Consider the following 24,618-nt stretch of genomic DNA (forward strand, 5'->3'; position numbering starts at 1 on the left):
AGACCTGCCAGGCCTCTACTGCAACATGAATACAGTACATGATGTCGAAAGTGTGTCTGTATCCTCATGCTGTTTGCATCATTCCCTTACAAGCACATGAAATAAGACCCAATCCAACTGACGCAGACCTTTGGTGCACAGTAAGATAGGCCTACTTATAAATGATTATGAAAGATTAGCAGGCGAATGGAAAGCTATTTGCTTTGATTTCAGAATTTCCAAGAACAGACAAAATAGCATTAATGCTGACTGTTATTCACAACTAGCCTGTATGTTTAAAATTCAAATATTAATTTTAATAATAATTTTACGACAAGTGTTCTTCACTATAAGTACTTAAGCTCATGTAGTCTATTTTAACTAAATGGAAGTTTTATAAAATTGATATCATTGACTGTACATACATAAATTCACTCTTGGCATTGCAAGAGAATGCCATATAATTCTCAAATTTGTTATCACAAGGCGACCTTTATCTCCACCATTTCCTTTCGTGTCTTCAATAGAGTCCAATTTATCTAATATTTTCTCTCCTGGTCTCATTTTCATCTGACTGCAACAAACGAGCACATGGAAGTACAGAATTTTCAAAACAGATGGTTACAATAATTTTTAGTGGTCCCACCAGATTGTTCACATATTATGCCGCAAAATGACCAAAAGGAATTGGAATAGTAAACTTGACAATTGTCTTTGTCAAGCTCATATTCATAACAGGTTATTTAGAACAGCCTGAAATCTTAAATAAATTCAGTATACGGTTACCTCACTGACCCAGGTTGATTTATATGTATAATTAGGCTCTAATTAATTTTTATATCTTAGTACGAGATATTTGGAACATTTTTTATTATTAACAATTATTTTTAAATACTAAAAACAGCAGATTTGTCTGTTTGTCGAATACACATAATCATGCTTACGAAAAGGCACTTTGGTGCCAATGACTTGTGTGCATAAGGTTGGAATTTTGGAGGAAGAGGAAAATTAAGGTAACCGTGTTCTGAAATTTATCCTTAAGATACAGGGTATAACCAGAAACTATACAATTATGATATAAATCATTAGGGGTAATACTTACTGCAGTGGAATGTCAAACCTAACCTCTCTATCTTCCCACAAAGAATCTGCCATTTTTAATTTTAAATCGAAGTCATTTGTAAATTCACTTCTTCGAATATTTGAATTTGCTCTCGCAATAGATATTAGAGCCATAAACTACAGCAAAGGTCCATTACTATTATTTTTTTACAAAAGCGAAAACCATGTAATGTATTATGTAAGAAACGTATTTCAATATTATGTAATTTATTTACATTTGCATTGTAATAGTAATATCACATAATTATTAACCAAATAAATTGAAGCTTACACGCGAACATAACAATAACAACAAACAAGCCTCCTTTTTATACAGCTACTCAACAAACTAATTCAAACATTCCTCCATGTTCACTCATAATGGTATTTCACAGTGTTGTCAGATCTTGAAAAAATATTTCCGGAGATCGTAATGAAAAAAATCCGGAGATTTGTCCACAATTTCCGGAGGCACTTTCGAAAATCACATAAAATGTTATTATAACCTTCTATCTATTAAAATACATGAACTTATAATAAAAAGATTTCTACTTTAATTTTTCTACTCACCAATTTGATTAGTAGTCACCACCTTCCTCTCATAGATGTTTCTCCAGACCAGATATGTTCGTTTTTATGCGTTACATATTTTATATTTAGGGAAGCATTAGTAGTCAAGTTATAAAATATTAACAAAACTTTAACTATATAATGTTCATCTACCAGTTTTAATGTATGCCAGAGATTGGTTTTCTAAAAAAAAAAAATAAATAATTTCCTATATTAAAAAATCCGGAGATTACAACTTTATTTCCTATTTTTCCGGGAAGTTAAAAAATTCCGAAGATTTCCGGAAATTTCCGGAGACCTGGCAACACTGGTATTTCATCTATTGACGGGTCGTTCGCGAAGGATCTGACTCTTTTGAAAGACTCTCTCCGTCGAGCTAGCTCGCTCATTGAGAGCTGGTCCTGAGTCACTTCCAGCTCCTTCAACTCGCGACTCTCAAACAGCTCACGTCACGACTCCCGCTCTCGAATAACCAATGGCATTCAATGTATGAATTTCATGTTGAAGGTGTGCCGATAAGCTATCACAATTTGACTATAATTATGTGTGTTCCGCCTTTGCTTATCATACAATTAAAATGGTGAAAACTAATAAATCATGTTTTCATTAACGTTTTCGGTATCTATGTACCATCTTCAGATGTATATATATATATATATATATATATATATATATATATATATATATATATATATATATATAAAATGCTAATTGATAACCAAGCCTCTAGGTGCATGTGTCGTAAACTTAAATAATCAGTGTTTTTGTGCGTACTGTGTTATATCGATGAAGTGTTGCCATAATTGAATGAATAATATTTGTTGGTGCAACGTACTATCAGAATTAAAATTAAAATTAAATGTTTCAGTCAATATTTAAAACACTATTTAAAACTGTTTAAAAAACACATGGTTTGTGTATCACTTTAAATATATGCAGTTGGAGATCACTTGTTGCGCGGTGTTTGCCGATGTGGAGTTGAATGCGGCAGTTGTGGTGATCTTGTTTATTGGCGTTGAGCTAGACGTGGTATCGTTGACATGGCTATGTTGAAAGTGCTGTTATGGCACTTCTATGATAGTTAATGGTATTGCTGTAATTTGTACCCATAAATGTATTGTTAGAACAAATTGAAAATTGTCAAGTCCATGGATTTAGTATCGCCTGGCGTGTCTGTAAACAATGATTAAGTATTAATTTATGAATTTGAAATTGTTAATTTTGGAAATTCCTTTAACTGATGTTGGTTTTGGTTGACTGCTAGGGGTGATGCCTGTTATGTAAGAAAAATAACTTACGGTTTTGCCGCGTGTTGGTCTGCTCGTGCTTGATGCTAGGCTGATACTAAAGCGGTGGGCTTGCTCACAGTATATTTACGTTGTGTTGTCTGTTACCGGAAGTGGAGGGGGAATCGGTGAGAGCTGTGTGTGCGATTGTTTAGGCGGGAATAATTTGAATAAATTGAAAAGTGGGTTATTTATGTTGGCTATTTGTTCATTTAGTAGGGGTTTTCCTGAGATGTGTTCTTTTATGATATGAAATTGTTCGGCTGTTTCTATTGTGGGGTCATTTGTGATTTTTAGTATTTTCAGAGTGTCGTTGATATTTGCGAGTTCGTGGTTTTCATCTATGAGGTGTTGAGCGAATTTAGATCTGTTTCTATTGTAAACGAAGTCAGAGGTGTGTTCACGAAATCTTATTTTGAAGTTACGTCGAGTCTGTCCTATATATGTTTTGGTGCAATTTTTGCAGTTTAGCTGGTATATACCGCTGTTTAGGAGGGGTTCATTATTGTTGGTGTTATTAGGAATTATATTGTTTAGTTTGTTGTTGGTACGATGGGCTATGTTAATATTTTGTTTTTTAAAAAAGTTACTAAGTTTGTTTGAAATCTTGCCGTAATATGTTAGACTATGCCATTGTTTTTTGTTTTGTGTTTTCTCGGGTTGTAATGTTGTGAATTCTTTTTTTATGTAATTTTGTTTTTCTCTTTTGTATCAAATTGTTAATTAGTTGGTTTTCGTATCCATTTTCAGAGGCTATTTGCTTTATATAATTAAGTTCTTTATTTAGCGGTGTTGTGAGTAATCTATCAACGAGGAAGCGGAATTTGCTAATTTTATGTGTGGTTGGGTGTGTTGAGTGTTTTTTTATAGCATGTGTGGTTGTTGTTTTCTTTCTGTATATGTTAAATGTAATTGTTGGGGCTGCTATTGTTATATTTAAATCTAGAAAGTTAAGGCTGTTGTTATTGCTTTGTTCTAGTGTGAATTTTATGTTTTGGTGCCATTTGTTAAATTCATCTAGTATTTGACTATCTGTGTTTTGGTTGTTTTCGTATATTACAAGATCACAACTGCCGCATTCAACTCCACATCGGCAAACACCGCGCAACAAGTGATCTCCAACTGCATATATTTAAAGTGATACACAAACCATGTGTTTTTTAAACAGTTTTAAATAGTGTTTTAAATATTGACTGAAACATTTAATTTTAATTCTGATAGTACGTTGCACCAACAAATATTATTCATTCAATTATGGCAACACTTCATCGATATAACACAGTACGCACAAAAACACTGATTATTTAAGTTTACGACACATGCACCTAGAGGCTTGGTTATCAATTAGCATTATATATATACATCTGAAGATGGTACATAGATACCGAAAACGTTAATGAAAACATGATTTATTAGTTTTCACCATTTTAATTGTATGATAAGCAAAGGCGGAACACACATAATTATAGTCAAATTCAATGTATGATCACGTGACATCTTCAGTTACTTTGAGAAAGATAGAATAACCCACGGCCTACGGGAATAACCTTGGTGAGACCACGCCATATACCAATAGCGGACGAATGTCGAACTAATATTACGCGGCTTTCCATCAGATGTGTATAAAAACATATAACATTGTATAACGTTTATGTTACAGGCTTTCTTTTTTCATCTATCTTTTTTTTTTTTTTTTTTTTTTGACTTAATACGATTGTCCCTGTTATCCTTCTGATTCCTAATGTCATTAGACTGGACTATAATTGACAGTTTCGATATGTTACGCATCCAGCTCTTGAACGAAGTCATTCGTGAGACGAGCTGTCTAGCCAGCTCGCGAACGAACTGACTCTTTTGAACGACTCGAGAGCGCGAGCTGACGAGCTACGCGGCTAGCTCGCGCCTAACAGCCGATTGGACCTGTCACTAAATTTCATCCACAAACTCTAGAATTCCAGAATCGACATGTTGAAATTATTGAATTTTCCAAAAATGTAAGCTTCGAAAATTGGAATCCAATGTTAATTATCAACATTTTTTTCTGCGAGGAAAGGAACATCCCACGCACTATGACTTGAGGTCTATTGTACACCCCCTATATGGGATGAGTTGCATGCCCACCGATCCTCTACGCGCACCGACCTAACCACTTGACCCCCTTAACGATCCGAGGTGGAAGTCCTCCCCCAAGAAGGTCTGCCCTGGGTTCTGTTACAGAAGCTATCCATCATCATATGAATACAATTCACTGAGGCCGGTCGAGAGAGCCAGCAGCTTCGGAAGGCCGCCTATAGAGCGATCTGAAAACCAGAAGAAGTAACAGGATGATGAATGAAAGGATAATAAGGGAGGAAAGGAAGTGGCGAAGATGAGTGGGGTTCCAATCACCAGATAAAGTTACTTGATATTCTTCAATAGGAGTGAGGGGAAAAACCCCGAAAAAAACTTCACCGGCAACTCGTCCCACTGGTTTCAGAGTTAGACTCACTAACCCCTCAGCCACAACGGTAAACAATTATGAACATTGTATTAAAAGTAATTACTAGGAAAAGATATTTATTGCGATTATCAAATGTCGAATTAACCTATTTCTATTGTATTATTTGAAAAAGTTTTGCCGCCTACAGAGCTTTCTAGTTTATATTTTCTATCAGTACGTTAATATTACCACATGACTGATATAATGTAGTATGACAAAAAAAGCGGTGAAATTTCAAATGTCTAATAATAACAAAGATACTCTTTCAGCTTTCCCAATAACGGGACGGTCTCACTGGACAAAGCATAACAAACACACAGTGAAAACAAAAACAGACCACAAAAGAGAGCTACCTCCTTTTTGTATCAAACCCTTCATTTTACAATTTTTTGGCGATATGAAGTGAACTGAGGATTCGCCATACATTACCTAGCATTTTCCTTATGGTTGAAAATCGGAAAAAAACCCAACCAGGTAATCAGCCCAAACAGCAATCTAACCCAAGCCCTAACGCAACTTTGAATCAGGAGGCTAGCGAGTCTCCCGACTGAGCCATGGTGGCGATTGTACAAAAATATACATTATGTACAGTCTTAGAAGAAAGTTTTGTTGCACAGGTGCAGTACACATGATCAGAGGATGATGAGCGACCTGGTTTACAAGAGGACTTGTTGAGGTAATAAAATTGGTTTAGTTTCGTTGTATATCTGATCACGCGCACTGCCTCCTTTCTGGAACTCACAAAGTATCTGTGCAACAAAAATTTTTTTTAAGACTGTTCATATCTTGCACTTGATTCAGTTTACAAACCTACACAATTGAAGAGGTCCCTCGAATAATGCTGTAAGTGCCACTTTTTCCAAAAGTGATGTTTTGATCGAATAATGTTGTACATCCACATGCCTTTAAAGTGTTTCAGTTTCGTGGAAGTATCTGAACTGGAAGTCCATTTATTGTTCGTCAAAAAAGTTTGTATCCGTGGAATAATGATGGATGTGCTGGCAAGATGGCTGATGTCCCTGCAACATCACTGTCTCCAGGCATACTTCATAAGTTAAACAAAGGTAAAAGAAGAGAAGCAAATGATAACGAATATTAGAATAATAAAAGGAAGATACTGAAGGGTTGTGGAAAATTATATACAAGAAGAAATAGAGTTATTCGAGATGAGAAATCAACATCTAACTTGGTAAGTGGAATAACGTTGGATACCCCTACTGCGCTTACTTCAATAGCACTTCACCTAGGCATATTTATTTTAAAAAATATATCACATTATGTACTGTATGTTGGAAGATATGTGTAACATTAGTCCTGATATCATTATTTATGAGTTATAGATACTCATGCGTAATTTTCGAAATACGTTTTACTACTATAGTTATTCTGTCAACTGTACTAATGTGAAAAACAGGGATTACAGTAGGCTGCTGATATAGATTATATTGATTAGTTTAGAATAGGTTTGATTCTTTCAGTGAGTCAAAATATGTAATCTTTACCCTGAAACCTTGATATGTTATTATTTAGGCTCAGGTGTGTAAATGCAAATCAGAAATACATCATATCCGAAATGAAACCTACCGATAATGATACTAAATAATTTATTCCTTAATTATGACACACAAAAACAAATTAGGGAACAATTTTAATCAACTCAAGTTTATGTCACCATCAGTAAATCTCAACATGTCCCCCTCTCGTAGCACGACACACATCTAACCTGTATTCAATTTCTCTCCAGGCATTGTGTAACATCTGCGGAGTTACAGATCTGTGTCGATAATCCTTTGACATAACACTTGAAGGTTATTCACTCTGGTGTTGTAGACACAGTCTTTCACGAAATCCTAAAGAAAAAAAGTCAAATAGTGTAAGATCAGAAGATCGTGGGGCCATGCAATAGAACCACCATGACCAATCCATCATCCCGGGAAATGATTGTGTAAAGTTTCAACAAATGGTCCCCAATAATGAGGAGGAGCTCCATCTTGCTGGAAGGTGAACCTCTCTGGAATCTGGGGTAGCGTAAAATTTTCAAGCATATCAAAATATACCACACCATTCACAGTGTTCTCTATGAAGAAAAAGGTCCGATCACTTCTGAAATGGTTAATCCACAACAAACATTTAACTTTCAACAAACATTTAACTTTGGAGAGTTACGTTCATGTTCAAAAATAACACGAGGATTCTCAGAACCTCATATCCTGCAATTGTGGTGATTAACATAGCCACACACATGAAATGTTGCTTGTGCCACTGAACAATGGTGTGCCTATCAGGAGCTGCATGGCCGTATTTTTTACGAAATCTCCACTGTACTGTAGCCGGAAACTTAAACTCTGCTACCAATAACAGCACTGCACTTTTTTTTTTGTGGTATGAATGGAACCATTTTGGAAAACAATCTGTGTATACACAACAATAGGAATAACAGTTCGCCAATTTCACGACTAAAAACTTGTAGACTCTCTCTACATTTTAGTGCAAGCTGGCCGTATGTAACTTTTATGGATGTCTAGTTAGTTCATTTCTTTATCTGTAGGTTTCATTTTGGACAATATGCCAGTACTACAGTGCCAGACCCTCACACCAGCATAAGAGGAAGGTGCTTTCTTAGCATTCTATAAAATGTCATATGATGAAAACAAACAGCATTCCTTCAAACAAATGCATGGAAATGAAACCAATAAAACGAAGAAGGGTAGAAGAAGCAGTGTCCAAGAGGCACTGTACCTTTCGAATGGGTTACACTTATTACTCAGGCTAGTCCAAGCAATCCACAGTGTGTTACATGACACAAGAACAGTTTAAAGACCGAAGTCCAGTAGAAAACTCTATTGAACGCTATTCAGAATTGAAAATCACAAAAGTAATTTGGCTCCAAATTTCTCACGATGATTCTACTTCTGTATGCACACTGGTGTCACAATGTTCTCCAATCCTTGATGACTTACTCCATCAAGAAACCAAACAGAGGAAGACCTACGAAACATTCAAGTAATATGGCATCTTGCTTTCCCACACCTGACCAGCTAAGTCCCATACCACAATCTCATTAGAAAAAAAATGATCTTGTCTCAATGGTGGGTTATATTCAAGATAAAGGTGCTGAAATCTTTTACTCAGACTTGCTTGCAGAGTAATATTTACTAATGTCATGTTGACTGCTATGTTTCAACTAACATTTTTTTTACTTGACATACACGAGTGCTTTAAACATACGAAAATATGCATTTTTTATAGGGCTATATTCCCAATGGAAGGTTTTTTTTTTTTTCATTTTAAACAGTAATTATTCATATTGTGTGAGTGACACTCAGTTAATGTTATGGTGTACTGGTTCATTTTATTATGGAAGTGTTAGTGTATCTTGTTTTAACATATTTATGAATATTTGGACTGATTTTCATACGGCATGTAAGATAACTGTTTACAACGGTATCCATAGTGCTTCGTTAGGAACGCTATATTTTATTCATGTGCTTATGATTTCCAGTGATTTTCTCAACTGCTTCCTCTGTGGCACTTCTGATTCGTCTTCTAAGGGTACTTTTATATTTTGTTCTGAATGTCAATCCTGGTTTCATAGTGATTGTGTATGCTTATCTGATGAAGAAGTACAGCTACATAGTGAGTCTAATTCTTTATGGATTTGTCCTTCTTGTAATAACTTATCAGATACTACTCATAATTTTTCAACCCATACTGACTAACTTTTATCTTGCTCTCTATGTTCCGACAACACTGATAAATTTTACAAGGGTCTGAAGGGACTACGCATTCATACCGCCAAAGTCCATTCTAATGTCTCTTCCCTTTCTCAGCACCTTTCCGATACTTCTTCCGAAGACACTTTCTTTTCAACGCTCTCAAGAATAATATCCCCATTTTACATCGAATTCCTAAAGGTGCACATTGTTTTGTAGCTGATAAATTAGCACAACTTATGGATAAATGTGTGTTTCTCAATTCTGACCAATCTTGGCATCAATTATTCCTCTTTGCATATATTGCTCTCAAAGTTCCTGTGAAAGAAAATCGGAAGTTGGATAAATCTTTAATCTCAAAAATTAAAGCGAACATTCAGACATTCTCACTGGAATCTATACCCTATAAACATAAATTTTCTCTCTCTACTTCTCGTCTAGTTGAAACTAAGGTAACTGATGGTGATATCCATGGAGCTGTTCGAGTCTTTTCATCTGATTATGGCATAGCCAAAGCTTCAAGTGCTACATACGAAGCCTTAAAATTGAAACATCCTCCACCTTCACGGCCTCTTTCCCCGTTCCGCCTTCTGGGTCAGATATTATGTTGACTGTCTCTCAAGACATGGTTCTTAAAGCTATATACAGTTTTCCGACTGGTTCTGCATCTGGTATTGATGGCATCCGACCTCAACATTATAAGACCTCACATCTAAATCTGCAGGTGATTCTGGGTGTCGTCTCCTTCAATCTATTACCCCATTAGTTAATTTCATGTTATCAGGCAATGTCAACAGCCATATTTGCCCACATTTATACGGGGCCTCTCTGTTAGCCATTCTAGATGGCTTAACTTTAACACCATGGTCCAAAGGCAAATCACTTTTATGGGATGCCACTTGTTATAACACCTTCGCTTCTTCTTATTTGCCCAAAACTTCCAAACTCACTGGGTCAGCCACTGCATCTGCTGTGACAAACGCAATAAGTATCTCGATCTTCTGGATCGATATAATTTTGCCGTAGAATCTATGGGCCCATGGTGTTCTGAGGTGAAGTTGTTAACTTCTGATATTGGCAAGTATTTATCAGCACTTAACAGTGACTCTCGCTCTATGGCTTTCCTCTGCCAAAGAATTAATATTGCCATTCAACGAGGGAACGCTATAAGTGTTACGGGGACTTTATTTCGTGTAGGGCTGTAGACAGTTTTTCGTATCCTTTAGTTTTGTTGCTAATTTCTTGTTTGTCCCTTACTCAATTGTTTAATTTAATTTCAAAATTGAATTAAAATTTATTTTGGTGTACAAATATTATGCATGTCATTATTAAAGTCCATTCACAACTTGTATTCCACTGTAATGACTGTGTGCATGGATATGCAATATTATTCCATTAAATTAATGTTAAAAATCTATTTAGTTCTTTATATTATGTTTATTTTAGAGATACTACTATGTGTGTGTTTTCTAAAATCCATTGTGGTTATGATGATCAAGAATTTTTATTTTAATGTGACAATGTGACAGTTTTTCTTGATTTCTGAACAATTTGCTAAGTGGTACTTACAACATTATTCGAGGGACCTCTCCAATTACTCATCAATTCAACTATAAAAATATATGCTATTGGGTAAACTTGAAGAAATTCAGTAAGCTACTCAGTTAATGTACTAGAGGCAGAATTAACTTGAACTGTAAAATGTGTTAATCTTCAAATATCAATTAAAGAACACTCTTTACTGTCAACTTGAAAAATTTCTCTCCATTCTGACAAAGATACTGCAAGTTATTCATATCCAAAGCAATTATTACAGTAGCCTTACATGGAAAATTTCTGTAGACAACGAAAATACGTCTCTTAATACGAAAAGCTTATTCCCATACCACGTGCTTCAGTTGAATAGAATTCCTACACATCGATATTGTCTGTATCTGTTCCCAGATCATCATCAATCAAGTCACTGTCTTTTAATATTAGATATAGACGGCATTTAGAATGAGAGGTGAACGTCTGTATTTTTGTAGTCAATGTACTGTTTATTTGTATGTATTTATTCAAACTGCAAGTGTATATATATATATATATATATATATATATACATACATCATACACACTTATACATAGGTCAGGATTTAAGACACAGTTGCATTTGTCGCATTTTGCTACTCGACTTCTTAAAATGCAACAAACTTTGAATGTAAATGTGCAAAAATGCAACAACCACATTGAACTTCAGAAACGAAAATGGTAATAGAGAAAATGAAATCAGAGATGTGTTTCAACTAATCTGAATTTAAATGAAATGCTAATGGCATGGGCATGCTCAAAAAGGTATTGAGCAATAGATGTTCCGGAATTGATTTCAAAGAGTTGGTGCAATTCATGTACTCTAAGTTAAGTGAACAATTTATTCTGATTTATATAATTCCATCGCATAGTGTCAATTGTGAGAGAGAATTTAGTTGCATGGATCTTGTAAAAACTGGAATTAGAAACAGTCTTTCAGTAAAAAGAGTTAGCACTCTGCTAATAATAAATCTTGAAGAGCCTACTAGTAAAGAATTTCAATGTTTAGAGTGCCCATAAAATAACGCATTTTAATGTGATGTAAATTCAGCAGTAATTGATTCTAAACATACCTATATGTAATGATACTAATGTAACCTATGTAAGAGTTTAGAAGCCTTGTATTACCACAAGTGACCGATTACTTTTCTTCTCAACAAAGGACAAAAACAAATTTCTCTTTTTATGCACACTTGTTCGAAAAGTTCTCTATTCTTGTAATAAAATGTGATACAATACAAAAAACAAAATACACTAGAATTAAATCAGATATTTACAAAAGCTGATTCTCCTCTTTTGTCTTCATTAGGCCTATATAGCAAACATGTAAATATTAATTCGGTTTATGACAAAAAAAAAAAAAACACATGCGCGCACATGCAAAAAAAAAACTTACACACGCATATTATTTGCCAATAATACACGTCAACATATTATGCTAAGTAAAAAATGTTTAAACCATGATATTGTAATCTCTTTATTAAATAAAAGTATTAATAGAAATTGCCGATAAATAATGATTAATTCCCCAACCTATTCAATTATTACCTTGCTTCAGCTAGTAACATTTACAATAGAATAAAATTCATTTTATTTTAATAATTCTTCAATCCAATCTTGAGTATTATTAGCATTGCTTTCTGTCCTTACACACAAAGAGCTTACATTTGTATTAACAATATATTCATCTATACAATTTTCAACATTTGTATGTTCTTGGTTGTCGGAATGAATGTGAAAAATATTTGGATTTAAATTATTTCGACTTGGTCGTGACACAACTGACTTCTCTTTCTTTCTTTTTCGTTCCTTTGAGTTTGTTCTTTCAATTATCCTAGATGGTTTACGACCTGGTGGGGTCTTCTTCGAATTTGGTACAGAAGCACTTTCAAATGTGAAACCTGCAAATCTTTCTGTATCGAAATTTTTTCTAAGTTCAAACATTACTTTTAAAGATTTATCTTTACCAAGGTTTAGCTTTCTTGTATCCAATTTTCTTTGCTGCACATTGCGTAAAACCATCTCATTTGTGGATTTTGAAAGTACAAGAGATAGTTCATTTTGTTTTTGTTCAGTTTGCTCACCTGAAGAAAGTTCTCCTAATTGCTCAGTTAAAGTGATACCAGTATTATGATCTATTGGAGTAATTTTTTTCCTATTTGCTTTCTTCTGCTGGGAAGCACTAGACCCACAATATGTAATATTAGATTCCAAAGGCACAGGCTGTGTAACACAAAGTTTTTTGGGAACACTAGAAATGGAATCTGATGTAACTTCTAAAGAAAGAGGCTGTGAATGTGTCAGTTGCTGACTCTGAGCTGAGACAGACTGTAGTTTCCTTGACAACCCATCTGACACAGTATTAGACTCTAATGCAGTGGCCTGAGGAAGATTGTTCTGTTGGATGTATACTACAGAAACATCTTTTCCTAAATTGTCACATTTAGGAGTATGTATGCATTCCCTGCATTTGACAACAATCATATTAGATTCTTCACCTATTTTCACAACCCGTGAGGAAGAAGAAACTTTTACACTTGGTATATCTGACAAACAAACCTCACCTGAAAAAGCCTTCTTAGAATTAATCATAATTTCATCATTCTTTCTGTCATATGTACTGTTTTGTACTTCAGCCCTACCTGTTTTCTCTACAAGTGCAACCTTCTCTAATGTACCTATGCTTACAAATGCAGATTCTCTACTCTTTGATGTATGTGTATCGTCTCTCGTTCTAGTAAGTTCAGAAGTAATATGATCAGATACATTTTCAGCTTTTAACTTCTCTGGTACTACTGTCATTGGATTATTTGAAACTTTGAGAATATTTACAGGGAGTTTTGTATTATCAACAATAGCATTGTCATCTCTTACTTCTGTATCTGTTTTGCAATGGAACTCAGTTTTACTATCATTGTCCTTCAGAATTGAAATCCTTTCTTTCACACCAGTGATTACTTCAACTTTGCTATTTGTCCCACATGATGCAACTGCAACGTTTTCTGCAATGTACATATCACTTTTTCCAATACTCAAACATTCAACAGATTCGGAATTTGTTACAAAAGACGAACTACCGGTACCTTCAATATCATCAATACCAAGTACCATAACATCTCTATTTCCTGTGATATCTGAAGAGTCTATATTTGTATTCAAATCTTTTGGTGGGATTTCACCAACCATCTTATAATAGGAGTGCTCTAGCATTTCTCTTGGTAGGCAGTATGTATTTGTGACTTTACTAACTTCTTTGACTTTATCTGTTGTAAAAAATGTTTTGTGTATTAGAAATTCGTCGTTGTTTTTTAGGGGACCAGATGAATCTGTAACTTGAATATTATTCACAATTTGAGGCGATTTTTCGAATGAATCATTGTGTTTTAAATCCAGAGTACCTTCTTTTGTAGGTTCTACATATTTCGTGACTCTACCAGCTTCAACTGGAATATTTTCAGACAGTGTTGAAGCCTCTGACTTAATTGTATGTTCATCATCTCCAGATACCTTTTCCTCCAACATGATGGCTGATTTGTTATCATCAGTCATAGGGGATTCAAATGTATATATTGCAACATCGTAACTATTAACAATCTCAGTGTGGTTTAAGAATGCTGGAAATATTTGTCCCTCACAATTTCTAGTCAAGATTTCATCTTGCATACTGTTCTTTGGGTTTGTCTCAGAATTTTCAGTGCTATGATCTACAAATTCTGAACAGCAGGGATCAAGTACTGAATGACTTAAGTTTTCTTTAGTTTCCCTCATAGGCATATTCAAATACCCTTCTGAAGAAACATTACCTGTAGTTCTGACTATGCTATTTTTATTTGACTCCAACAAAGTGTCAAAATCTTTTGTCTTATTATTTTCTATTACTAATTCTTCCTTGTTGTTATCCAGCAACATCTCATCTATTCCATTTTGCAAGATGTTCTCAATAACTGCATTAATGTCGAAGTCCGAGGGATTTACATTACTAGTAATGAAGTCATCTAACTTGAAGTCCATTATGTCGGTCTCATTTAACTTATTTTCATTTAATGATGCCTGATCAGAAGTGGATAATTCTGAACTATGAAACTTATCATTGTCAGGTTCTGATTTGGAAACTAGTATGCTGCCAACATTTTGTGGACCTGGAACAAAAAGAAAAGCATAGCTGTAAAAGAATGACAGTGCCATGTAATAGGAAAAATCAAATTAAATCCTCTTTACTTAAATCGAACAATTGTATCAAAAGCAAATTTACTGAGGAAATTCCTGCGAACTTCATGTGCTGCGTGCTACACCCATGAATGCATCCTCTATGTGAATATTGTTCCATTCCAATAGGTGACCTGGGTGGCAATCGTAAATCTATTACTGACAGGCAGGTCATCCTGTTTCAGCCCAGACAGAGCAAGTCTTATCCTCAGACGTATACATGATAAACACCAAGACCTGGAGCCCAAAGTCCTTAAATCCCTTGAGACCAAGGATTCGCCATGAAATTAGCTAACATTTTCCTTACAGTTGAGAAAAATCTCCAGAAGAAACTGAACCAGGTAATAAGTCTATGTGGGCTTCATATCTATGTCCAGGCAGTGACAATTTCTTCATGTAGGAAGTGAGGAAGTTCTTAGACTATATTCTGTACTTCTGTAATAGTCAGTTTGACTACATAGCTTCAGTCTCTGTTGGTTTGTCGCCACCAAAAGATTTGTCTGAGAGGTAGACTTGCCAAGTAGTGTCATTCTTTACCAAACTGTCACTACTGTCGCCTGAGGAAGCTCATGGCATTCACTGCAATGTGAACAGTCCAGTGCAGTGAAGGGGTAGGAGTGGGTATTGCACAATACTATAAAGGCTATAGGAAGTCAGAAACATTCCTCGAAGCACGAAGCGGGCATAAGGTCTACCTCATGCATGATCAATGTGTCTGCACCGATAATAGCATGTTCAGAACCAGCAATATTGTTGTTGTTTAGTCAACTGTCTGAAGCCAGATCAGCAACCCACAAGTGACACTAAGAAGGCACACTTATGAGGCAACTAGGCCAGGGGATAATGAGATAGGGTGGCCAGTTCCTTTCCCTCCCCAGCAATATTATAAGTAGAAAATTCCCCAGGAACATGGACTTGGTTAATTTTTATAATAGTGAATTTTATGTAGGCAGATTGATATTCCATATTAGCAGCATATCATTTTCATATGTGGGTTCTACTTCAGTATTATATTTGAAGAGTCCACTGCAAGAATGATGGATGTCATTTGGAATACATTTTTCAGGAGAAGCAATTGAAAGTCTGAAATGCTTAGCACTCAAAGCTTAACTGTGATTTTCCAATCATTACTGGACAATGACTATCAGTGTTAATGCCATATAACTCTCTATGTACATTCTTATGTCTTAAGCTATGCATTGACAGTCTTCGTTCATTTTCGACAAGAAAGTGACATCCATCATTCTTGCAGTGGACTCTTCATTTATTATAGCAGGTAAAATGATTATAGTTCGACTGTGTTCGTTGTTTTATTACGTATTATGTCACAGTTGTGACGTAGTGCAGAGGGTGGCTACTAGAGGGAACCCAAGAGATGGAGCTTAATCTGAGACGATTCTGTCCGATGCCGGGGTGGTATCCGGTGTGGCTTAGTGGATAAAGCATCAGCACATAGAGCTGAAAACCCGGGTTCAAATCCCGGCACCAGAGAGAATTTTTCTCCGTTCCATTACTCTTTCATCGTATGATGACGCAGAATATCTGCATGGAAATATCATATGTACTTCGGTACATTAACATAATATATACAATTGTGAAAGCTTACAGGTACTTTAGTGTTACGTAACAGTTGACAATGTCTAATGATTCGTGTGAACAATTTTCGATATTTTACTTTTATTATTGTTATTTTTAGCATGATTAAAATATGAAAACAGAATTGATGAACATGACAGACTGGAATAAAAGACTACTGCAGAAATACCACGGCTCAGGATCGTATCAAGAGATTCACTTCAATGACTATTGAAAAATCACTGTTCAAGGAACTTAAAAAAAACGTCTCAAGTTTTATAATAAAGTTATTAATATCTTTGCTGCTAAGAAAGAAAGAGGATAGAGTTGTACTACAAGTAAAACCATCAAGCAGCCAAGGCGATGTGGTGAGTTGACATTAATTCATATTCTTGCATAATTATTTGTTCATTAGTATGCCTAATTGTATTTTTTCAGCGAATCAACTGTCTGGTATTCCTTGTAATGCATATAGGGCATGTATTTCAGACAGAGAGAAATTAATTATTGTTACCCATCACTTGGTCAGTTTTTTGTAACTTCCTACACTCAAAAATTTCCACAAGTCACCACTGTGTCCAAATGCAGTTTGGAATCATGAGTCGAGTTTCTGTACAATATTCAAGGAATGCAATAATTTTAAGTACCTGATCCAATGTGTGGAAAATTCTTGACATCTAATTTGATACTTTCATCTGCAATGACCTTCACAAAATCCATCTTTATGAATGTATCTGCATACTGAAGTCCAAGAGGATAAGGACACTGAAAGCACAAACATGGAATTATATATATTTTTTCCTTTAGTTAAAATTCAATTCGATAATTTTAAATAATTCCAAAAGTACTTTAAGTTTGTGAATTGAAACAGTGCTGTAGTTGAAAACACATTTTAGGGGATACTGTTGAAATCGCGTTGGTCAGACTAGATTCTCTCTGTATGAACTCGTACTGTACTTCTTTTCCAAGGTTACTTCATCGTCATGCAGTTTTCTCTGCAGACCTCCTTCCAGATCGCAGCCACAATTGCATATAAGGCAAGAATTTAAATGCTGACATTGATGGCCCAATAATTCTTTTACTGGAAGAGTATTACTTTTCTTAGTGCAGATATAGTTCATTACAGTAATGCTCATTCACATTCTTTAGTTGAAATTGGAATAGAATCTATAATATGTAGGCCTAACTGAACTCAAGATTCATGAACACACGAAAAGTAACAATATTTCCCTCCACTAGCAAACTGCTAGCATTACGTCTGAGTGAGTTTTAAAATTAGTGAATCAGCGCAGTAGAATTCTTGAGTGTTATGTGAAGGCATCTACACAAGTTTTGAAATTAGCGAATCAGTGTAGCAGATTTCTTGAGGCGCCATGCCATGAAGTTAGTGTTAATTACTTATACCGGTATAAATACGCCGGCAAAGCTTGAAATTTACACATCAATACTACTCCTGAAGTACCAGACCACGGTTTTCAATAAAACAACATATGGACAAGCGTTTAAGCAAAGGATATGAGACGCCAACTGCTATTTTTATGCTATATCAAAATCAAAATGTTTTTCAAATAGCTAACATTCTGCATTTAAAAGTCTATTAAAGATTATCTAATATATAAAAGTGAATGTGGGTATGTATGTATGTATGTATGTATGTATGTATATTCTCTATACAAATCTACATGCTTTGACAGATATGTGCCAAAGTTTGCACATTTAACCTTCATAACCAGGAGAAAAACATAGGCTACATTAAAATTGTGCAAATGGACGTTAAATTACTTAAACAATAAAAAATAAAAATAAATACGATCAAACATTCATGTTTAATACTAAATTGCAATCTTCTATAGTCAATTGTTTTTTATTATTGTCTGTTGTATTCAACATCGACTTTTACGAGGCCATGGAAATTATAACAGGAAATTAAATAACATTATTGATACAGCATGAAGGCTAAAATCTAGGCAATTCATGCAATAAATATCTTTACACAGTCCAAGACCATATTATGAATTTCTCGATGCAGCTGTAGATAGTGAGCAAGCTGTGTTTTATTCAACTGAATTCTTGAATTCTTTGAGACTACAAGGATTGCTACCATACAATTGTTTTAATACTTGATACTGAATCACCAATAGTACTATTGCGAAATACTGACCCACCAAAATCATGCAATGGAACAAGAATTGGTGGGAAAAAACTCATTTGAAACGTAGTAATAGAAGTGACAATATTAACTGGAAAAATGAAACGAGAAGATGTTTTTATCTCACGTATTCTTATGATACCCATTAACATCCCTTTCGATTTTAAGTAATTGCAATTTCAGTGCGACTAGCATTTGTAATGGCCATATTAAAATTATGATCAAGGACAGTCGCTCAAAGTAGCAGACATTAACTTAAAAACTGCGTGTTTTTCACATTCTTAACTATATTTTATACAAAGAAGTAGGGGGAAAAGAAAAGATTTTACACACATCAAAAAGCAATTCAATGATACTTTTGTCATATTGCTAATGTAGTATGTGAATGTACGTAAGGCGACTGGAAATAACATTGTATTAATTCTAAAATATACGTCTCTCAAAATATTGTTGTTCATGTCAAAAAATGTGTTACTACGAAATTCTAACTACTTAATCACGTTGCCAATGTAGTATGTTATGCAATGTGGAAATAACAATGTCTTAATTTCTAAAAAAATAAAAACCGGTATATACATCCCTGAGCATATTAGTCTTTATGTTAAAAAATGTCTTATTGCGAATTTATATTGTATCTGTATTCTGTGTATAAAATAAAAATTAATATAATATGTTCTGAATTTGTGAGATATAGTTTCTCAAGTCATATTAAAAAAAAAAATAGACGTACAGCAGTTAAGGGTAAAAAATCTTTCAATATAAATTAAATTATATACGTATATATTGATTCTTTGGTATGATCGATAGAGAGAGGTTCAGACTGGGAACAAGGGAATTCCCTGTTTATTGACAGCTGTCTTTGAAATGCAAGTGAAAGCACACACAGACATGAAATTACGTGAAATGCACAGCTTCAGATCAATGTACAGATCTTATAATTATTTTATCTCTGCCTCTGTGCAACGTCACATTTGCGGGGGAGGAAAGGAGACGGCAGAAAGATTGTAATCCTTTTTAATATCTTGACTCCCACGACTAAGATAAGCCACTTGAAATTTAACAGTCACTGACCGGCAGAGATAAAATGTAAGATCTGTAGAACATTGATACAATGCTAAGTGGGCCTATAGGGACCAAGGAGTGTACCTTTGTTTTGCTGAACTTCAAGACAATGCTAATTCATTTAAAGTTTGTGTGACTGTAGCCTGTATATTATATGTTCGTTTGGTTTTACTTTATTTATAGTTTGGTTTCTTTATTATTTTATTTGTATTTCTGGTGATGTGGAAGAGAAGGCCTGATGGCATTAATTACGCCAGAATAAATAAATAAACACATATATATGTATATAGTATATATACATACAAATTAAAACACATTTGAAAGTAAGGCAAGTGATGAAATGTTTCCTTCCGTTGCCTGATTTGTAGTTGTTTTAAATTGAGTTAATCCTTTGAGGCATGTAAGTGACGCTATGTATAGATTCATCTTTATGGACGAGGAAAGCTTATTGAAGACAATTCGTTTTGATTATCTATAGTTGAGTTTTTCAGATTTCCGAAAAGTCTAACAGCCAGTTTAATTATAAAAAGAAAAAAAGACAACCCGGGCAACGCCGGGTGCTTTCAGCTAGTTTAAACATAAATAATATATTTTCGAGTCTAGTCTATATATATAGCTGCATTTAGATTGGCAACAGGCCATGATTGTTTGACCAAACACCTGCATAGAACTGGAATATATCAGTCCCCTAACTGCCCACTGTGCAACTCAAACCAAGAAATGGATACGGAACACCTCAAAATCTGTGCTTCAGTGGCTGACCATGATAATATCTTTGAAAAATATTGGAGTGCAAGAGGTCAAATGACTTTATTGTCAAACGCCTGGCATTAGAAAACAACAACAACATATTTTTTCCGGTACAGTGAGTGAGTTTTTATTTTAGGCGGTATGGCGTACCGGTCTGTACCGGCCAAACTACGGCACTGAATTGAAGTAAAAACTTATATTGACGAAAAACTCATGTCATCACTGTGCTTGTAAAAACGACTCCGTGATCTGAAGTCAATTTTATAGGAGAGTGAAAAAACTTTACAAAAAAATTGTTTCATGCGTCTATCACTGCTGAAACATTGTTACTTTGTTTGTTACATTAGCAACAATGTAAATATATCAACTTTCAATTTTTAGGAACAATTCTAGAGATCATTCTACTCCTTTCCATGCATATAACTAATTTTTGTAAAAAGTAACTTACACATAGCACTTTTGCAGGCACAGCAACGATATGTAAGATTAAATTTTAAATTATCCTGTCTCATTGTCTATATTATCCTTGCATTAATAAAATGTAAATGGTGAAGAAAAGAGATATTTAGACAAAAAAAAGTAAAATGGAGAATAAAATTAGCGTTTTGTCATTTACCTTCATGTCAATACACATTTTGGTTGCTTCTGAGAGGTTCATCTGCAAAAATTTGAGCGGAGTTCTCTTTCCCTTGGAGAGACAAAGCGGGCAAAATTCTGGCATCTGAAAGACAGATATGTTAAATAAAATTAGGTGCATTTCTCTAAGTTAATTTGCATCCGATCAACAAATAAACAAAAATCTATACATTTAACAGCATAATGCAATGCAACTGCTTATTTGAAGAGGCATTCTAAACACAAAATCAGATCAATTTTAATGAAAGGTTACTTTTCAACCTATTCCATACCATACTCTTTTTTTTATAAGCTGAGATTGAGATAGGTTAAATGAAAAAGGGAGCGCAACCTATCCTTGAAAATTAGCCAAAATAAAATTGTTTCTTAATGTATAGAAAAGACAGCAATATTATATATTTTAATGCCGTTCACAATTAGTTAAACTGACATAGTAAGCCTAGTGTATGTGTGTGTTGCAAGAAATGTTACTGCAGAAGGTTAAATGGTAGACCTACTTATTTCCTTAAGGAAAGTTTTCTCGACAAAATTTATTCAGAACTCGAGTTGACTTGGGGAATACGAAGAAACTACTAAAATTGAAGGGAAAACAATAATTTTCATTTCATCTAGTTAATTAGTATTTACGACTTCGAGGTAGCTATATATTCTTGGATAGGCGACTGAGGTTAATGTGTTTGTTTTGCTGTTCCTTATATAAAGGACGTTGTGATATATTAATAAGTTTGTAGGTCATTTTGTCTTGTCACGTACATTAAATGTTAGGGTTTATTTAACGACGCTCGCAACTGCGGAGGTTATATCAGCGTCGCCGGATGTGCCGGAACGTACATTAATGTTAGTGTCTGTTGCACTGGAGTATATTTCCTTAAATATTGCAAGTTAAGGTTAGGTTAGATGAGGTATAACTAAGTGACGTGAGGCTGAGAAATGTGACAAGGTTAGAGTGGGTTAGATGAGGGGATAGCTAAATGATAGGGGATCGAGAATTATGACAAGACAATTTATTTTTGTGTTCCGTTAATTTTAGTAATTTGTACATATTCCCAAAGTCAAATCAAGGAGTTCTAAATAAATGTAGTCTAAAAAACGCGCCATCAGCTAAGGTAAAGGTAATTCTGTATTACTTCGTCACCACGTATTTACCTTCGCTTTAAGTTGAGTCATATGTGTATGTATGGTAAAAAAAAAATCGAGTGCTGACGTCAACTTCACACAGAAAATAAAGGTCGAAAGTTGCTGTGAAAGTGTTGGCCGGCAGAGGGGTCTAGAAATCTGTCACAGGTTAGATTAGTCTAGGCTTTGCATAATGCCTTGCATAACGAATCTATGACAGGTTAGATTAGATTTCTTTAGGCTTTTAGTATGACTTGCATATACGAATCAATGTTAGGTTAGGTTAGTTTAGGCTTTTGGTATGTCGTACTCGCAACTGTCTAAGAATATGCCCTTTCAAGTCCGCTTTCCTTTGGCAACACACTATTGTAAAGATTTACTAAAGTAAATAGTTACCAGTTAGGATAGTGATTGTGACTGGGAGCAAATAAAGAGCATTAAGATATGAGGCCGAAGTATGTGACAAGATAAGTGTATTAGTTGAGGAAATATCTAAGACACGTGAAACCGAGGAATATGAAAAGGTTTTAATCTCTCGTGTGGGTAATTTCCAAGATTCGTTACACACTAATAACATCAGTGACAGGTTAGGTTCGGTTTGATCATGTTTTTGGTATTTCCACCAGAAAACATATATCCAAGGCATATCATAAACCTCAACAAACCAAACCTAACCAGTCACTGATCTTGTAGGCCTATGAAATCAGAAGGCCGTGTAACGAATCTTGGAAATTACCATAGTTTCATTTACAAGTGTACTATCCTAACATGATAAACGTTAAGCAGAAATAATACGATACATATTATGAGAACTCACACTGTAACCAAATGCAGATGCAAAATTGTCAGTGCTAACAGCAGACATATTATCTAAAAGTGTACCATTTTTACAAATTAAAGAGATTTAAAGTTTCTATTTTATTAATCTTTGGTGTCCAACTTCCTATCTTCGCACTGTCACACACGTGACGGAATGATTACAGCTTCACATCGATAGATTTGTTGTTACCTTCTTCTTCAGGCATGCTATTATATTTATCTGTGGCTACGAACAATAAAAGGTCGCCAAACTTATCGCGTTTAAAGATAGGTTACCGGTACGGCAAATTCTGCTGACTTCTCCAAATCCTTCTGTCCGAATGAAGTATCTGTTGTATAAAGTACAACTCAAAACTGCATATAAAGTCATTATAATTTATGTATTTTCTAATTATCTTCACCCACGACAAACAACACCGCCACCGCGATGCACCGTAAAGGTGGCAGCTGGCAGGTCCACTTCATCAGCTTTGCCAACCTTAACACGAGCGAGTCGGCTACAAACATTCCGAAATTCAGCTACAAAGACTGAAATTAAGCTACGCTCAAAACTTGAAGAATTTGCGCATATGTTGTTCAATCTGCTGCGTTTAACGAAGATTTCACTTGCCCGTTATATTAATTTAATAAAAAATAATTCGAAAGAGCTACGAATACAATTATTATTATTATTATTATTATTATTATTATTATTATTATTAGGTAATTTGATAGAAGACGGGCACTTGGTTGAATATAGTAAGTATTACCAACTTTTTTATTTCAGAGTTAAATGTTAGTGATCTTTTAGTGACTTTTACATATTAGTTCTAGGTTTTTATACTAGGTGTTGCCGTGATTTTCTTTTAATTTTATTGGTTATAGTTGTCATTTGTTCTAGAATTTTCGTTAATTTTGAATGGATAATGACGTTATCAGTTGTTCTTGGTTGTTTGACGTGAGTGGTGTTATGTTGTGTCTGATGGCTAAAGCTATTGAAAGTTCGTCATTTTATGATTTTTGTGATTTTCTTTCGATTTGATTGGTTATAGTTGTCATTTATTCTAGAATTTTCGTTAATTTTGAATGGATAATGACGTTGTCCTGTTGTTCTTGGTTGTTTGACGTGAGTGGTGTTACATTATAGATTTGTCTGCATTTGTTGAATGCGCATCATCATGCTTACGAAAAGGCACTTTTCAGTGCCAATAATTTATTTTGTGTGCACAAGGTTGGAATTTTGAAGTAAGAGGGAAAGGAAGAATCCGTGTTCTGACATTTATTACATTTTGTGTCGATTTTGGTTTACTTCTTTCACTGGTGAATAAGGATTGTGATGAATGTTGAGAAAACTGTTTTTTTTGTGGTTTAAAGGAATTATTTACTGAATTTTCTGTACATATTAAGGTGTAATAAGTGTTCGAAGAGAATTTCATTTAGTGTAAAGACGTGGTTTGTTTATGCAAAGTTGACTGTACGACAAAGTGTTGGTTTAGTTCTTTGTTGCTTGCATGGTTTAAGTTTAGATTGCCTTAAAGCCTGTGTCATTTATACTGGAAGTGAAGTGGTTGTCGATGAAGACGTCAATGAGAATTGAATTTTATTTGATAAGGTGACAAATTATTATGT

The 24,618-nt window shown here is 34.6% G+C and overlaps 2 protein-coding genes across 6 annotated transcripts in view; both read right to left on the reverse strand.

The window, feature by feature from the left end:
- BBS5 (Bardet-Biedl syndrome 5 protein) overlaps positions 1 to 9,831 on the reverse strand; it is a 46,102-nt gene extending 36,271 nt beyond the window's left edge. Inside the window, exons 1-2 of one of the 3 annotated variants that reach the window (XM_069839873.1) lie at positions 6,226 to 9,831; positions 405 to 553 (exon numbers count right to left, since the gene is read on the reverse strand). In XM_069839873.1, coding sequence (XP_069695974.1) covers positions 405 to 549 — 145 coding nt within the window. In that variant the 5' untranslated portion in view covers positions 550 to 553; positions 6,226 to 9,831. Of the gene's footprint in view, positions 1 to 404; positions 554 to 1,081; positions 1,482 to 6,225 lie in introns of those variants that run through there. The other 2 variants (XM_069839872.1, XM_069839871.1) reach the window with 2 other exon arrangements.
- Positions 9,832 to 12,158: 2,327 nt separating this feature from the next.
- Positions 12,159 to 23,475, reverse strand: LOC138709238 (serine-rich adhesin for platelets-like). 3 transcript variants are annotated; one of them, XM_069839869.1, is made up of 4 exons: positions 23,287 to 23,475; positions 21,056 to 21,160; positions 17,126 to 17,243; positions 12,159 to 14,836 (listed from the first exon to the last, which is right to left on the reverse strand). In XM_069839869.1, exons 2-4 carry the CDS (start codon positions 21,158 to 21,160, stop codon positions 12,288 to 12,290), a joined length of 2,772 nt encoding a protein of 923 aa, XP_069695970.1. In that variant the 5' UTR covers positions 23,287 to 23,475; the 3' UTR covers positions 12,159 to 12,287. The 3 variants fall into 3 exon arrangements, with proteins under 3 accessions (XP_069695970.1, XP_069695968.1, XP_069695971.1); XM_069839867.1 differs by having other exon boundaries at positions 23,009 to 23,475; XM_069839870.1 differs by lacking the exons at positions 17,126 to 17,243; positions 23,287 to 23,475.
- Between the last annotated feature and the right edge of the window lie 1,143 nt (positions 23,476 to 24,618).

The sequence above is a fragment of the Periplaneta americana genome, chromosome 11, assembly GCF_040183065.1.
Source record: "Periplaneta americana isolate PAMFEO1 chromosome 11, P.americana_PAMFEO1_priV1, whole genome shotgun sequence".
Classification (NCBI taxonomy): Eukaryota; Metazoa; Arthropoda; class Insecta; order Blattodea; family Blattidae; genus Periplaneta; species Periplaneta americana.

What these genes read in the sequence shown, in the direction of transcription:
- LOC138709238 (XM_069839867.1), bottom strand. Translation starts at nt 23,056, where the DNA reads ATGTCTGCTGTTAGCACTGACAATTTTGCATCTGCATTTGGTTACAGT. An exon ending in AAATGTGTATTGACATGAAG is followed by an intron (nt 17,244 to 21,055) that starts GTAAATGACAAA and finishes TTGTGCTTTCAG; the next exon opens with TGTCCTTATCCTCTTGGACT. An exon ending in TTTTCCACACATTGGATCAG is followed by an intron (nt 14,837 to 17,125) that starts GTACTTAAAATT and finishes TTTTTGTTCCAG; the next exon opens with GTCCACAAAATGTTGGCAGC.